The sequence below is a fragment of the Procambarus clarkii genome, chromosome 78, assembly GCF_040958095.1.
Source record: "Procambarus clarkii isolate CNS0578487 chromosome 78, FALCON_Pclarkii_2.0, whole genome shotgun sequence".
In the NCBI taxonomy this organism is placed as follows: domain Eukaryota; kingdom Metazoa; phylum Arthropoda; class Malacostraca; order Decapoda; family Cambaridae; genus Procambarus; species Procambarus clarkii.
In genome coordinates, this window is record NC_091227.1 from 11446312 (window position 1) to 11461703 (window position 15392).

At 48.9% G+C, this 15392-nt stretch overlaps 1 protein-coding gene across 2 annotated transcripts in view; it reads left to right on the forward strand.

Moving 5' to 3' along the window:
* LOC123746140 (centrosomal protein of 76 kDa) overlaps positions 1–8019 on the forward strand; it is a 245210-nt gene extending 237191 nt beyond the window's left edge. For both annotated transcript variants that reach the window (XM_069314067.1, XM_069314066.1), the window contains exon 13: positions 7716–8019. In XM_069314067.1, coding sequence (XP_069170168.1) covers positions 7716–7854 — 139 coding nt within the window. In that variant the 3' untranslated portion in view covers positions 7855–8019. The remainder of the gene's footprint in view (positions 1–7715) is intronic.
* The last annotated feature ends 7373 nt before the right edge of the window (positions 8020–15392 follow it).

The following is a 15392-nucleotide window of genomic DNA, read 5'->3' on the forward strand; positions in this document are numbered from 1 at the left end:
GCTGATGGATCAGGAGGCAGACTCTGAGCGCCTGTCATTGATTGACTGTGAATGGTTGTTTAACTGTGAAAGGCTGATTGACTGTGAACATCTGACTGTCTGTGAATGCCTGATTGACTGTGAATGGCTGATTGACTGTGAATGGTTGTTTGACTGTGAATGGCTGATTGACTGTGAATGGTTGTTTGACTGTGAATGGCTGATTGGCTGTGAATGGCTGATTGACTGTGAATGGTTGTTTGACTGTGAATGCCTGATTGACTGTCAATGGCTGATTGACTGTGAATGGTTGTTTGACTGTGAATGCCTGATTGACTGTGAATGGCTGATTGACTGTGAATGGCTGATTGACTGTGAATGGTTGTTTGACTGTGAATGCCTGATTGACTGTGAATGGCTGATTGACTGTGAATGGCTGATTGGCGGTGAATGGTTGTTTGACTGTGAATGGTTGTTTGACTGTGAATGTCTGATTCACTTTGAATGCCTGCATGACTGTGAATGGCTGTTTGACTGTGAATGGCTGTTTGACTGTGAATGGTTGTTTGACTGTGGATGCCTGATTCACTTTGAATGCCAGATTAACTTTGAAGGCCTGATTGACTGTGAATGGCTGATTGACTGTGTATGGTTGTTTGACTGTGAATGCGTGACTGACTTTAAATGCCTAACTGGTCGCTACTACAACTGTGAATGCTTGACTGCCTTTGGTTATGACTGCCTGTGACTGGTTTTGACTGAATGCTCGACTGACATCTTGTGACTGTAACTGATTCTGACTGGCTGCCACATAACAGAGGCAGTGAAATGTGTGAAAAGAAAATCTGAAACCAGTGATGCAGATATGAATGCACTTAAGGCGAGCAAGGAACGGTCTCACCACCTCCCCCCCCTCCCTCCTCCTCACCCTCCCCACACACCAACACCACTCATCCCTCCCTCCTCCCACGTCACCGTCTCCCATACACCAATAAGAATCCTCAGTAAAGGTATAGTTCAGTTAAATGTTCACTTATTTTATTTATGGTTTATATTTATACCTGAATGTTTTGTGTGTGTGAAAATATGAGTAGTATTCTGTATAAAAGGTATTTTTAAGTTAATATTTTTGGGGGTGTGGAACGGATTAATTAAATTTACATTATTTCTTATGGAAAAATTCATTTCAGTTTTCGTAATTTTTGGTTTTCGTAACATCTCTGGGAACAGATTAACTACGAAAACTGAGGAACCACTTTACTAGTATGTCATAATTGCCATCGACTAGGAAGGACCCAGAAAGGTAGGCGAATCAAAACAGGCCACTGTCTGGTTACACTATGCAAGTTATGTCCTCAAAAAGAGCAATATATCTCCCCATGAAAGAAATCAAACAAGCAATACGTCATCCAACTAGTCTTTCCCCTCATTAGTGCTACCTCCCCTCCCTTGTGGGGTTGGAGAGCTACCCTGGGTGAGCCAGCAGCCCACCCCCCCTTCCCCAATTCTTGAACTGACGTATTCACCTAGTTGTGCTTGCAGGGGTTGAGCTCTGGCTCTTTTGGCCCGCATCTCAGCTCTCAATCAAGTTTTCTGGGGGAGCCCCATCAGCTCCCCGGAGCTATCCAGGTTGAAATGCATATACAGTGATATTCAGCTTATGAATTTAATCCATTCCCAGAGACTGTTCGTATCCCGAAAATTTGGAAACCAAAGTAAATTTTCCCAAAAGATATAATGTAAATTGAATTAATCTGTTCTACACTCCCAAAAGTCTTATCTTCAAAGTAAATATTATACCTAATTCACCCAAATCTTTAGTACTAAAGTATGTACAAGTTATTGCTTACCTTCATTGTTGACTCTTGTTGGCGTATGGAAGATGGTGAGGAGGGGGAGAGGAGGAGAGGTGTTAGTGTTTGTGAGGGGGTCCCCCTTTCATTATAACATGAGGAAGTTATGACTTCTCTGGGGTACTCTCTCTCTCTTATGTTTTTGCATGACTCAGGTCCTGGGGGCGAGTCATCCTCCAAAGCCCTGGCCTCGCAAGAAAAAGCCGGGGTGGCCGAAATAACAGGAAGAGAGGGGAGGCCCATGGTCAGACCCCGGAGCTACACCTGGAGGAACCAACTCGAATGCCTCCATAGCTACTCTAGAAGAGACAACCCCCGAAATTGCCAGAGTCTCGGAAACCTCTAAACCCTGCCCTGACCCCGAAGCCCTCAGACGCTTAGAAGCCAGAAGCAAAGGGGAAAGGGGAAACCGAATGAACCACAGAAGGGAAAGAACGAGGGGGCGTGGACTGAACCAAAGCCAACATGACCAACACCCCACGTCTGGGTCTTTATAAGCAAAACGGGACAGCCTCGGAGCATCCGGGGAAGTGACCACCCTACCACGTTGCAACAACTAAACCTATCCTGCAACACGAGAGCCGCCTGCACCTGAATAATATCATCATCAGATTGGGTGAACCGAATCACAAACAAGCAACAAAGCTTGCAGGACTCAGGGTCGAATGTGTCACCGACCCATCAGGCAGCATGATGGAGGCAAAAACAACGAGCATCGCCCTGAGACAAGGGGACAGAGCAACCCTCAAATGTGCACAAAGCGAGAGGGGACTCAGAGGGTCTCCTCCATTGGACTTGAGTGCCCCTCGTGGGGTCTCTCAGGGCCCCAAGACTGGGTTACCTTACCTTGAGGTTACCTTGAGGTGATTCCAGGGCTTAGCGACCCCGCGGCCCGGTCGTCGACCAGGCCTCCTGGTTGCTGGACTGATCAACCAGGCTGTTGGACGCGGCTGCTCACAGCCTGACGTATGAGTCACAGCCTGGTTGATAAGGTTGATGGGTCTGCTAAGGGTTATCCCAGGCAGGATACTGTTAACCGGCGCCCAAGCTACCAATCAACATTGCTAATGCTGAACCCCCGGGACGTGTCCACTCATGAGGGCGAAGCAGGGGGTACCACCACACACACAAACAACCCTAGTGTAAAGAGAAAGGAACACCAAGGCAGAGCCCCCCCTCCCTCCTCAACCAGGCAAAAAGAAAATGAAAAGAAAAGAAAAACCTCGCAAGAGGACAACGTACCCAGAGGGAACAAAGCCGGTCGCTGTTATAGGTGAAAACTAGCTACCCAGTACTCCGCGCCCCACCAGTGCAATAACTACCACTTATCCCAAGGCAAACAAGGGTGAAAACCTCACAAAACACTCGGGGTGGTCAGTTGCCAAGCAGCAAAAGACCAATAGAGGTAGACCCAAGGTGACTTGTGGAAGATAACCTCAAGCCTCAAGAGCGGTACTTACAGGGCACTCATGGAAGGGAAGCCTAAGCACATGCAGCCCGAGTACCTGTGAATATTACTCCCAGCTCGCACGGCACTGTAAAAGCAGTACTGAAACAGATAACAGCACAACAAGAGACCGGAGCTGGAGCCACACGACCGTGCAGTATCCCATCAGCTGAGGAACTGCAGGGTGGATCGCCGGCACGGGGGTCTGGGGCTCCCCCTTCCCCCTCCTGGGGAGGGGGGAGCTGGGCGGACATGCAGCGTGGCTCATGTGACATCATGCTTGTTTGCTCGTTTTCATTTGGGGAGTTGTGTTCACTCATTTCACTATTTTCGTTGTTTTTAACGAGAATAGGGGTTTGTTTTGGGACGCTTACCTTTCTGGGTGCCTGTCCCAGTCGATGGCAGATATAGAATTCTCCAAATCACTTGTGCATTTCTATAGGCCATTGTTCCTCATGCCTCTCTGAGGGGGCCAGGTTCTGGCTCGTGGTCCTCGGTAGGCCTAGAACTCAACCCACATCGACTGATGCAAAAGTTAGGGATATACTTATTGCCTAGATAGCTCCATGGAGCCATAGGGGCTTCCCCCAGAAAACTAACACATTTCACTTACTTTGGCTTTGGGGATGTGGAGAAGGAGAAGGGGGCGTCATGGGCTGGTTGCCCTTGCATGAAGCTCCCAGAGGCGATCGCATGGGTCATTCAATACCGCGAGTTGCCACAAATATATTTAAAATTATTTGTTCTATGTATTTCCATTGCGGATTTATTTATTTTATCGTATATGATTCATATTTGTGTCCTTTACAATATGTATACAGTAGAACATTCATAATGTTCCATGGAACTGAGATACATGTGTCACTAATGTGTCCACAATAAATGTTTATTGTCATAATATTACTTGTTCAAAATTCACTAAAATTACAATATGTACTGTTTCACACACTACACAGTAACTCACCGTATTACACTCTCTCTACTTTGGAAGTGAGTGATAATCAAGGGAGCAGTCCATGGTGCACAGCGCAACTTCGCTTCCGTTGCACCAGGTATAGATGGATTTTTGCTTCCTGTTTCTTTGTTCTGTGTGCTTGCAAATAATGCACTCACATACACCCTTGGCTTTAGTTGTATGTTGTAGTTGTATGTAGTGTAGCTTGTGAGGTGTAAGGTAGTCTTGAAAAGATTATAGGAAAAGATCAGTTTGTAAGGTTGTCTTGAAAAGATCGCTTTGTAAGGTCCCTCACTGGAAGAGATTCAGGTATTCTAGAAGAGATTTAGTTATTATGGAAAAGATTCAGCCCTTCTGGAAGAGACTCAGCTATTCCTGAAAATATATGGAAAACACCACCATGGAAGCTGCTAACACTGTTCAACTATGCTACTTGTATCAGATGCATCATCACTGAACCCAGAAAACAATTCATCTATGTGTCATCTATAAAAGCTGGAGATGACATAGGTGGGCATGGGTGGTGCTCAGAGCTACAACTGGATGTGCTCGCTGTATCATCCTCATCGGTGCTGTATCACTTGTATCCAACCTTTGTGTTAGGTCCTTATTGCGCCTAGCTTCATCAATATCATGACCCTTATGTTCTTCAAACAATAAGGTCTGAATTTCACTGACAGAGTCTCCGTCTCCAGAGTCTCCGTGGTGTAGTGGTAAAACACTCGCCTGGCGTTCTGCTTTGTCATGGGTTCGTATCCTGGCCAGGGAGGATTTACTGGGCACAAATTCTTAACTATAGCCTCTGTTGAACTCAACAGTAAAATGGGTACTTGGTTGTAAAAACGATTCTTCGCGACAGGGCAAATAATTACAGGCAAATAATCAGTGTATAAATCAAGTAACTGGCAACCGGATTACAGGCAATTACAGGCAAATAATCAGTGTATAAATCAAGTAACTGGCAACCGGTGGCATCCGGTGTTTGTCCCAGGTTGTTGCAACCTGGAACAAACAACGGTCAACTAGACGGTCCCAAGAGGACCATATTTTCTCCACAAGGCGATAAGTACCCCCACATAAACTTGAACAAATAAACATATGTAATATTATAAATATACTGTATACATATTATATATACATACATATAATATTATAAATATATGCATATAATATTATAACATCACAAACCTAACATGGAGGTGTGTGGAGGCTGCTTTAAGCCACTTCGGAAGAGTGTTGTAGGCATTGTATGTAACATTTGTAACATAAGATTTCACCTGAGTTGTACAGGATTACCTACACAATATGCAAACCGGGAAGGTAACTACTGGATCTGTCAAAGAGACAGACAGATGTGGGAAAACATTACCAAACTAATGAATAACATTCCTGAAGTACACAGGCTACAATTCACACAAAAACTACCAGAAATATATGCAGAGTATATAAAGACAGCAATGAACTCTGAGCACAACCCAGGGACTGAGAATTTAGAGAGTCAAAGTAGCAATGTAGAAGGGCATAGTGTCGAGGTACACAAAAATGAAGGCAATATTGTAGAGCAAACTGATGATATGAATAAGGAGAGAAAAAATGAGACGAATGAGAACACAAATGAGAAAGACGAAAGCAACAAGGAGAAAGATAAGGGCAATACCGAGAATGAATGCAGAAACGAGAAAGTTGGAACAAAAAACACAGAGGTAGCCAAGTCGTGCATGGGTACAAACAAGAATACTGTAATACAATCACAGATGAAAATATTTGCAGGTATTATGCAAAAGGACAGTGCAGATATGGGCCCAGAGACACGGAATGCTCATATACAGTCGCTTCTTATCATGCAGCGTTGGTGGTGCTACTGCAGCTTGCATTCGGGGTGGATGTTACTTCCGTCCTATTTTGCAAGCTTCCTCATGAATTTTTCACCTCCAGCCTGCTCATGTACTGCCTGAGCATTCTTGGTGTTTGGATCGGGTTCTTTCCTATCTTTCTTCACCTTAGTTTGTGGTGGCCCCTTTGGTTCGTGATTGTTTCTGGACAACATTGTTTTTATTGGCTTTAACCTCTGGGGATTGAGTTAGGGAGCTTCACACTCTTCTCCAGCACCAGGGGCTTTGTTTGGTCCTGGTGGTCATTTTGTTCGTCTGCAGTCGGCTCTTTTCTGCTGTAGAATGAGATGGCGGGCTTTCAGAGAGGTCCATTGGTTGTGGATGCTTGGTTGGTTCAGCCGTTGGTGCATCATGTGCTATGTCCTGTAGCTGCTTTCTGCTGCTACCTGCAGGCCACTGGTGTCTGTTGGTGGATATGATCTGGGTTCATTCGGTTTCCCTGATTCCCTGTTCTAGGGCTCGTATGTCTCGGGTCATCTGGAGTGTCATTACGTTTAGCCAGCCTGCTGTCTACCCTTATGCCCATGATGTTAGGAAGTATGCTGCTCTCTCGGCTGTGTTTAAGACTGTCTTGGGATGATATTCGGGCATGGAGGTTTTGGAGGGCTGACAGGGTTCTGGCCGCCATGTATTTTGTTAACTTACCAGGCCCTGTTCGGCCTTGTGTGGTTTTGGGCCATCTATTGCAGCCAACTGTCTTTTACACGGATTGAGACCTCAGTGCTGCCGCTTCCCTGGTTAGTCCCTGTACTCGCATAGTTGTGCTTGCCAGGGGTTGAGATTTGACCCTTGTCCCACCTCTCGACTGTCAACCAACTGGTGTACAGATTCTGAAGCCTATTGGGCTCTACCAAATCTACATTTGAAACTGTTTGGCATCTGCCTCCACCATATCACTGCCCTGTCTTACCTTCTCTGTGAGTAGATAGCTTCACAGAGCCAACAGGCTCCTCATTCATATAATGTTGAATGTGATGAAACGTCAGTTTCTGGGTGAGCCCCCGGAGGCTCCTTGACACCTTCCCTCCCTCCCTCCAGTCGGTGGTTTTCATCATTCAAAGAACTGACTGCGGGTGGCCTGGATCACCCAGACTGCCTCCCCCTTTCCCCATAAGGGGGGGGGAGGTGGCATTCATGAGTGGGGGGGTTGTTGGACAATGTTTTGCTTGTGTGATTCCTTTCTTGGAGAATTCTTTTGCTCTTCTGAGGATGATGGTCACAATTTCAACCAGGAAGTGTTCTGTTTTATTTTGCCTACCTCTCAGGGTCCCTTCCCTAGTTCATGGCAAGTAAGACATATTTTAAATATAAAGTGTTCATAGGCCATTGTTCCCTGCATCTCTTTGAGGGTGTCAGGTTCTGGCTCATGGTCCCCTGTTGCCTAGAACTCTGCGACTGATGACACTCAAGTAGTATGGCACTTGATCAGTAAAATAGCTTCAGGGAGCCTCCGAGGCTCACCCAGAAACTGGTGTTTCATTACCATCATCACTGGTTTTTACTTTTTTACTCTAATCATAAGCTTGTGACTGAATTTTAAATTGGAATTTTTCTCATAATCTGATTTATTATATTAATTTTCTTTGCAGTTCAAGTATTGGACGAGAAATTGTGGAATGCCGTGGAGATAAAGTTTCTTTGGCTGTAAGTTGTGTAACAGTTTGCTATCCAGAGCATGTGTTCGTGACTTGGCTAATGGTTGCATGTTCATACAGACCTGTAGGGTGATGTTTAAGTACTGTATTAACTTAAGTAATTTATAATATTTTTTATAAAAATTCATTTGTATATTGACTGAAGTATATTGTAATCAGACTGAAATGATTTTTTCCTGGGGGCGCCCCCTGCAGCTCCCTGGTGCTTACTAGGCTGATATGCTAATGTCAGACTTTGGCATCAGTCATGTGTATGGAGTTCTATGGGCCTACCGGGCACCACGAGCCAGAACCTGGCCCCCTCAGAAGAGGCAAGGGAAGCAATGGCCTATAGAAACCCCCGTGTGGTTGGAAGCATTCTATGTCTGCCATCGACCGGGTCAGGCACCCAGAAAGGTAAGCATCCCAAAACAAACCCCTATTCTGGTGAAAATATTACTACCAAAACCCGAACAAATGGATAGAACTCTCCTAAACGAAACGAGCAAACGATCATGACGTCACACGATGCCGCACCGTTGTCTGCGCAGCTCCCCGCTCCTCAGGAGGGGGAAGGGGGGGACCCCAGCCCCTACATGCCGGCCATCCACCCTTAGTTATCAAGCTGATGCTAAAAGCAGTGGTCGTGTGCTTGGCTCCAGAGTTTTTCAGCGCTGTACTTAGTGTGTGGTGGCTGTCTTCCAAGGGTGCGAGAGCCAGGAGTTATTCTACAGTACTCAAGCTGCATGCGCCTAGGGTTATCGTTCCTAGGTGCACTTTAAGTACTGCCCTTGGAGCTTGGGGCCACCTTCCATAAGTTCCTCGGGGGCCTGCCTCTACTAGGCCGTCTGACTGCTCGGTTTTTCGGCTGTGCTTTGCGTGCTTGGGGGTTTTGTCTTCCTTGTTTACCTTAGGGTAAGAGGCAGTTTGCACTGGTGGGGCGCAGGGTACTTCGCAACTTGTTGTCACCATTCACGGCGGCCGGCTCTGTTTCTTGGGGTGCGTTGTCCTGTTGCGGGATTTTTTCTTTTTGTTTTGTGCCTTGTGGGGGGGGGGGGAGGGGGGGAGGGTCTGCCTTGCTTGCCCTTCTTGGGCCTGATCTGTGCACAGTTATTTGGTGGTGCCCCCCCAGCTAGGTCCCCGTGAGTGTACACGTCCCTGGGTTCAGCTTTTAGATTGTTTGGTAGTTTTGGGTGCTGGTTAGAGGTACCCTGCCTTGGCTTACCTGGGCGCGAGTCTCTCTTATAGTTAGCGCTCGGGACCCTGGGAATCCCCAAGGGGGCACGTGTGTCCCCGGAGCCCCCCATCACTTCATGCGAGTTTGAGGGTTGCTTGGTCCCCTTGACTCAGGGTGATCCTCACGGTTTTTGCCTCCGTCACTCTGCCTGTTGGGTCGGTGACACTTTCGACCCTGATTCCTGTGAGTTCTGCTGCTTGCTAGTGACTCAATTTACCCGGTCTGATGATGATCTTTTGTGGGTACAGGCAGCGCAAGTGTTGCATGCGCATTTTAGGTTGTTGCAATGCGCTAGGTTGGTTGCTCATCCAGATGCTTCGAGCTTGGTTCAGTCCAAATCTCCTCGTCCTTCCCCTTCTGTGGTTCGTTCTGGTCCTCCCCCCCCCCCCTGCTTCCAGCTCCAAAACATCTGAGGGTTTCAGAGTCGGGGCAGGGTTTAGATGGTCTTGAGTCTCGGGAGGTCTTGGGAAGTCCTTTCCGGTGTGGCGACGGAGGCCTTTGAGTCCAATCCCCCAGCCAAAGCCTCTGGGTCTGACCAGTGGCCCTCTTCTGTTAGGCTTACTTGGCTGTGCCGGCCTTTTCTTTAGGGGCCAGTGCTCTGAGGATGACTTGGCCCCGGGTCCCGAGAAGGAAGATCCTAGGGCTGGGGAGGAGCTGACTTGGGGGCCTTGGGCCCGGCTGGACCCCGCCTGGGTTTTTCTCCACTCGGAGCAGGGTGTATTGTTACAAGGAGTGGGGTTCTCTTTTCTCCCCTCCCCGTACGACTTGGATTTGGTGTCTTCCCCTCCCCAGGTTTGGTTCCGTGTCCCCCTCGGGTGCGTCGGTTCTGTCTTTCCGGAGGTTCTCGGCTTCCCGCATCCAACCGTCTGCGGTGCGGGCGGCCCTTGCGGCTTACCTCCTGCGTGATCCAGATTATGCTTCGGTGATGGATCCGTCGTCTTTCAGGTTTGGGACTTTGTTCTCTTTCTAGGTCCGTTACGAGGTTCCGAAGTCGTCCTGGCTGGCGGACTGTCCTATCTTTGCCTTGGAGGCCTGGCATTCTTTCTGTCGTTCCAGCATGCTTGAATGGTGCGAGGTTTCTCCTGTGGTTCAGGTTTTCTTGGGGGCGACCTTGAGCATTTCAACGAGTGCTTGTTTTCTCCTGCCCTTCCCCGGGATGTTGGTGTTCTGCAGCTCCATGTGCAGGTTCCCTCCCTTTCAGCTACGCAGGTGGTTGAGGATTTTCGCACCAGGGGCCTCTTGACTTCGGCCTTGTGCTTCTTTTCCCTCCTGGAGCTGTCTTCAGACTGGCTTGGGGAGGACGTGGGGGCCTTCGGGGCCGTTCCAGAGTCCGGTGCCTTGGGCTCGGCTGCTCGCGCGTTGGCTGCCTTGTTGAAGCTTTTTGCGCCGATCTTGCAGGATGCAGTTGCCCAGTTTTACGCTTCCTGGCTCGTGTGTCGACAGGCGGTGCTTGCCTCCTCTATGGATTCGGCCTGGGCCATGGCTCTTAGGATGTCTTCGCCTTTTTGTCCGCTGCTTTTTGCTCCTGCGGCTGTAGCGCAGCATATTCAGACGGCGTCGGCCACTTGCCATCCGATGTCGGACTTGATGGTTCTCCGGGGGTCCTGGGGGGTACCTTCCCGGAGGGGTCATGCCAGGGCTCGGGGTTCCTCTCATCATGGTAGGCCACTGGTGCCAGGTTCGGGCTCGGCTCCACCTTCGGACCCGCCTTCGGCTGGTTGGCGTGGTGTTCGCCTTCTTTGGGGTTCTGGGTCTCATAAGGGGCGCCGGCCCTTTCGCGGTTCGCCCCATTGACGGGGCGATGGGGGGGGGGAAGCTTGTGCTGTTCCCTCATGTCTGGTACCATGATTTGTAAGCATTTCGGGTCGTGTCTTTCAGCCTGCGGTGGCGTTGGGTGGCCCCCTGCCCCTTTGAGGGGTTCGGGGCTGGCGGGGCAAGCCTCTTCTCCTGCGCTCCGTCAAGTCGTCTTGGAGTGGGTTCGCTTGGGCATCATCGAAACGACGACGTCCTTCAGGTGGGTTTCCCGTCTGTTTCCAGTGCCGAAACAGGACTGTGCGGATCTGCAGTTCATTCTGGACTTGTCCCGTCTGAGCCCCTGTGTTCATTGCCCCCTCCTTTCAAATGACTATGCTGTCCCAGATTCAGCTCCTGTTGGGACCGGTTTCTTGGATGGTGTCCCTGGATCTTCGGGTCGCTTATTAGCACGTCCCGATTCATCCGGGCTTCAGGGACTGGCTCGGTTTTGTTGTTGGGCGGCAGTGTTACTGCTTTCATTGTCTCTCGTTCGGGTTGAACCTGGCTCCTCACGTGTTCACACGCCTTACACGGGTAGTTGTGGCCCGTCTGCGTCTTTTAGGTGTTCGGGTGTTGGCCTACCTTGACGACTGGCTGGTTTGGGCTCCTAGCCGGTTCAGTTGTCTGCTAGCCAGGGATTTGGTTCTTTCCCAGCTCACTGGGTTTGGGTTCTTGGTAAACTGGAGGAAGTCCTATTTGGTTCCCTCCCAGGTTTGGACATGGCTGGGTCTTTTGTGGGACTCTCGGACCGCTTCCTTGTCTCTCCCTCCAGTCTCTCTCCTGCAGCTGCGGTCCCGCTTGCGCCTGTTTCAGGGGGAGCTCCCGGATCACCTGGCAGTTGCTCGAGGGTCTGTGCAGGAGCCTGAACTTCGCGATGATGGTCTACCCTCCAAGTCAGATTTGGCTTCGTCGGCTGTTCTGGTTCCTTCGGGGACATCCCTTCCTCCTCTCTCACGATCGCTGGGTTCGGACCCTAGGGGCCTTGTGTAGGCTGCTGCATTGCCGGCTTCCTCTTCTGGTTTTTCGGGGTTCAGTGCCTTGGAGCCGACCCGAGCCCTTACTCGATGTGTTCACAGATGCATTGTTCTTGGCTGGAGTTATGTGACCAGTGCTCACTAGGCTGGCCAGGGATGGTGGTGTCCGTCCTTCCATCGAGTCCACAGCACGGTGCAGGAGTTCGCGGCGGTGTGGTTTGCTCTTCGGAGGGATTGGATCGCCTGCGGATCGGCGATCTGGCTTCATTCGAGCTGCTCCCCAGTGGTTCATTGTCTGAACCAGGAGGGTTCGATGCGGTCCTTGGCTTTTTGACGCTGGTCACTTCGGGTGACTCATATGCTGAGTTCTCGGGGTTTGGCTCTCCTGGCAGTTCACATGCGGGGCGTGTCCAACGTCTTGGCCGACGGCCTGTCCTGTATCGTTCCCCTCTCCACGGAATGGATGGTCGATGCTGACTCCTTCAGTTGGCTTTGCCGGACGTTCAGTCGCCCCGAGGTGGACTTCTTTGCGTCGGCGTTGTTGCAGCACCTTCCCCTGTATGTGGCGCCCTTCCCCGACTGCGAGGCCGTCGGGGTCGATGCCTTTTGGCAGGACTGGTCAAGGTGGGGGTTCCTGTACCTCTTTCCCCCAGTTCAGCTGTTGCTCCAGGTCCTGACTCACTTGGAGACTTACCAGGTGAGAGTTGTCCTCTTGGCCCTATGGTAACCGGTTCAACCGTGGTGTCAGGCGGTGCTCGCTCGATGTCTGAACATGGAGATTTTCCCGCAGCTCCGCCTTTTCCAGCAGATCGGACCGGAACGTCATGTGGCTGGTTCGATCTTCTCCTCGAGTCATCATGTATGGTATTTTTTACTCGAGTTTATAATCATCTCAATGGTGATCAGGTGGGCAGTACGAAGTTTCCTGCCGGTCCTTTCGTTTATTCTTGTGTCTTTGTCGTTGTACTTCGCTTTCTGTTCGGGTGATGTTGTCCTCTCTCTTGGTTGTTCCAGGACCTCACCTTATGCCTAACACTGTCACCTCATATCGAGCGGCCCTGGCGGAGCCGCTTCAGCTTGCTTTCGGTATTGATGTTACTTCTGCACTGTTTCGCAAGCTGTCTCGGGCGTTGGTTCACCTCCAGCCTGCTCATGCGCCACCTGCGCCATCGTGGTCATTGGACAGAGTGCTCTCTTATCTTTCTTCTCCTCGATTTGTTGTGGCCCCTTTGGTTCAGGATTGTTTCTCCAAGGCTCTTTTTCTGTTGGCATTGGCCTCTGGGGGTCGGGTTGGTGAGCTACATGTTCTCCTTCGCCACAGGAGTTTCTGCTCTTTCGGTCTTCGTGAGGGTTTTGTTCGTTTGCAGCCGTCTCCTTCTTTTCTGGCAAAGAAGAATGAGACTACTGCTTTCTGGAGGGGTCCCTGGGTAGTGGATGCTTGGTTGGTTAGGCCAGGGTTGCATCATGTTTTGTGTCCAGTTGCGGCTCTTCGCCGTTATTTGCACGCCACGGCTTGTGTCCGGGGACGTGCTTTGGGTTGATCCGGGTTTCCCTTCTTCCTTGTTCGTGGGTGCGGGTCTCCCAGATCGTCCGCAGAGTTATTAAGGCTAGCCAGCCTGTGGTCTATCCCTATGCCCATGACGTTCGTAAGTTCACTGTTCTTGCTGTCGTCTTTGGCAACATGTCCTGGGCTGACATTCGGGAACGGGGTTTTTGGCGGTCAAACAGGGTCCTGGCTGTTCGTGAACCTTGTGAACGTCCCTGGGCCTAGTCGGGCCTGTGTCACGTTGAATCGGCGGTTGCAGCCAGTTGTCTCAACTTCGAGTTGAGGAGTGAGCAGCGACCACCTCCCAGGTAAGTCCCTAGGTTTTCCTCTGTGGGTAGTTAGCTCCGGGGAGCCATAGGGGCTGCCCCCAGAAAATCAGCGTTGAATGTAATGAAACACCATTTTCTGGATGAGACCCGGAGGCTCCCCGGCATCCCTCCCTCCCTCCGGTCGGCGTTTTTTTCACGTGTTTTGACATCCAGCCTAAGAACAAAGGGTGGATAGCCGGCGTGTGGGGTCTGGGGTACCCCCCCCCCTTTCTCCCTCCTGGGGAGGGGGGAGCTGCGCAGACAGCGGCGCAGCGATGTGTGACGTCATGATTGTTTGCTCATTTCGTTTAAGGGAGTTCTATCCACTTGTTCAGCTTTTGGTAGCAATATTTTCACCAGAATAGGGGTTTGTTTTGGGATGCTTACCTTTCTGGGTGCCTGACCCAGTCGATGGCAGACATAGAATACTTCCAACCACACGGGGGTTTCCATAGGCCATTTGCTTCCTTTGCCTCTTCTGAGGGGGCCAGGTTCTGGCTCGTGGTGCCCGGTAGGCCCACAGAACTCTATACACATGACTGATGCCAAAGTCTGTCATTAGCATATCAGCCTAGTAAGCTCTGGGGAGCCTCAGGGACTCGCCCAGAAAATGGTGTTTCATTACATTCAACACTGGTTTTTTGCTGATTTAAAGATAATGTTTGATATTTTTAAAGATAATGTTTTTATAATGATAATTTTATATCTATAATTATTTATGATTTAATAAAGAAATAAATAAAGTTTCATCATCTATTTTCTCTACATACTTAACCCCTGGGCAGTGCTGCTGACAATAGCTGACAACACTTTTGTGCACAAGAAAAAAAAGTAAATTTGTTTTTTTCTAAGATTGTTAAAATGTGTTTCTTGATCTTTTGGAAAAATAATAACAAAATTGTAGGTGACATATTTTGGCCGCAATAGGGCGAGGAAGTCTGGCAAGATTCGCGCTGACACAGTACGCGTCCGAGGTGGTCTCCTCATATGTCTGATGTATTTTTCTCTCCCTTTTTTTTACAGTAAGAATATTCAATAGTGTGTAGTGTGATATATTTATATAATAAAATATGTGAACCTTCGCTATACTTAAAAGTGTGGTGTGCATATTAGTAATTCAGTTATTATGTTCATAAAACAATAAAAATATATTGTTGTTGTTATTACAATTTAAGCACAGGTTATATATAAGTATCTGCATGTTTTGTTCACCATAACAAACCACTAAGTTGGTATGGTGAGTCAAAACAATGAGGAGTGACCGCCACACACCAGCCAGCCAATGCCACCTCCATCCCTTCTTCAACAACAGCTCACTCGCCAACATTCCTCCTCCCTCCATACTGTTTTTGCTTTTATTCACTATATACAGTACAGATGTTATATATAAATATATAAGTATCTACATGTTTTGTTTGCCATAACTGTACAACTAAGGTATAATGAGAGACAATAACAGAGGACAATAATAATAACAGACAATAACACTATTATATAGAAGTACCTACATGTTTTGTTCACCATAACAAACCACTAAGCTGGTATGGTGCATTGAAACAGCATAGTGGCCACCAATACACTTGCCAGCAGACGATGCTACCTCACTCACCAATATCCATCCTCCCACCATACAGTTTGTGCTGTTATTATACTATATACACATGTTATATATAAATTTCTGCAGTACATGTTTTGTTCACCATAACTGTACAACTAATCTGATATGGTGTCCAAGCAGCATATTGGCCACCCTACACTGCATGACAAGTCACA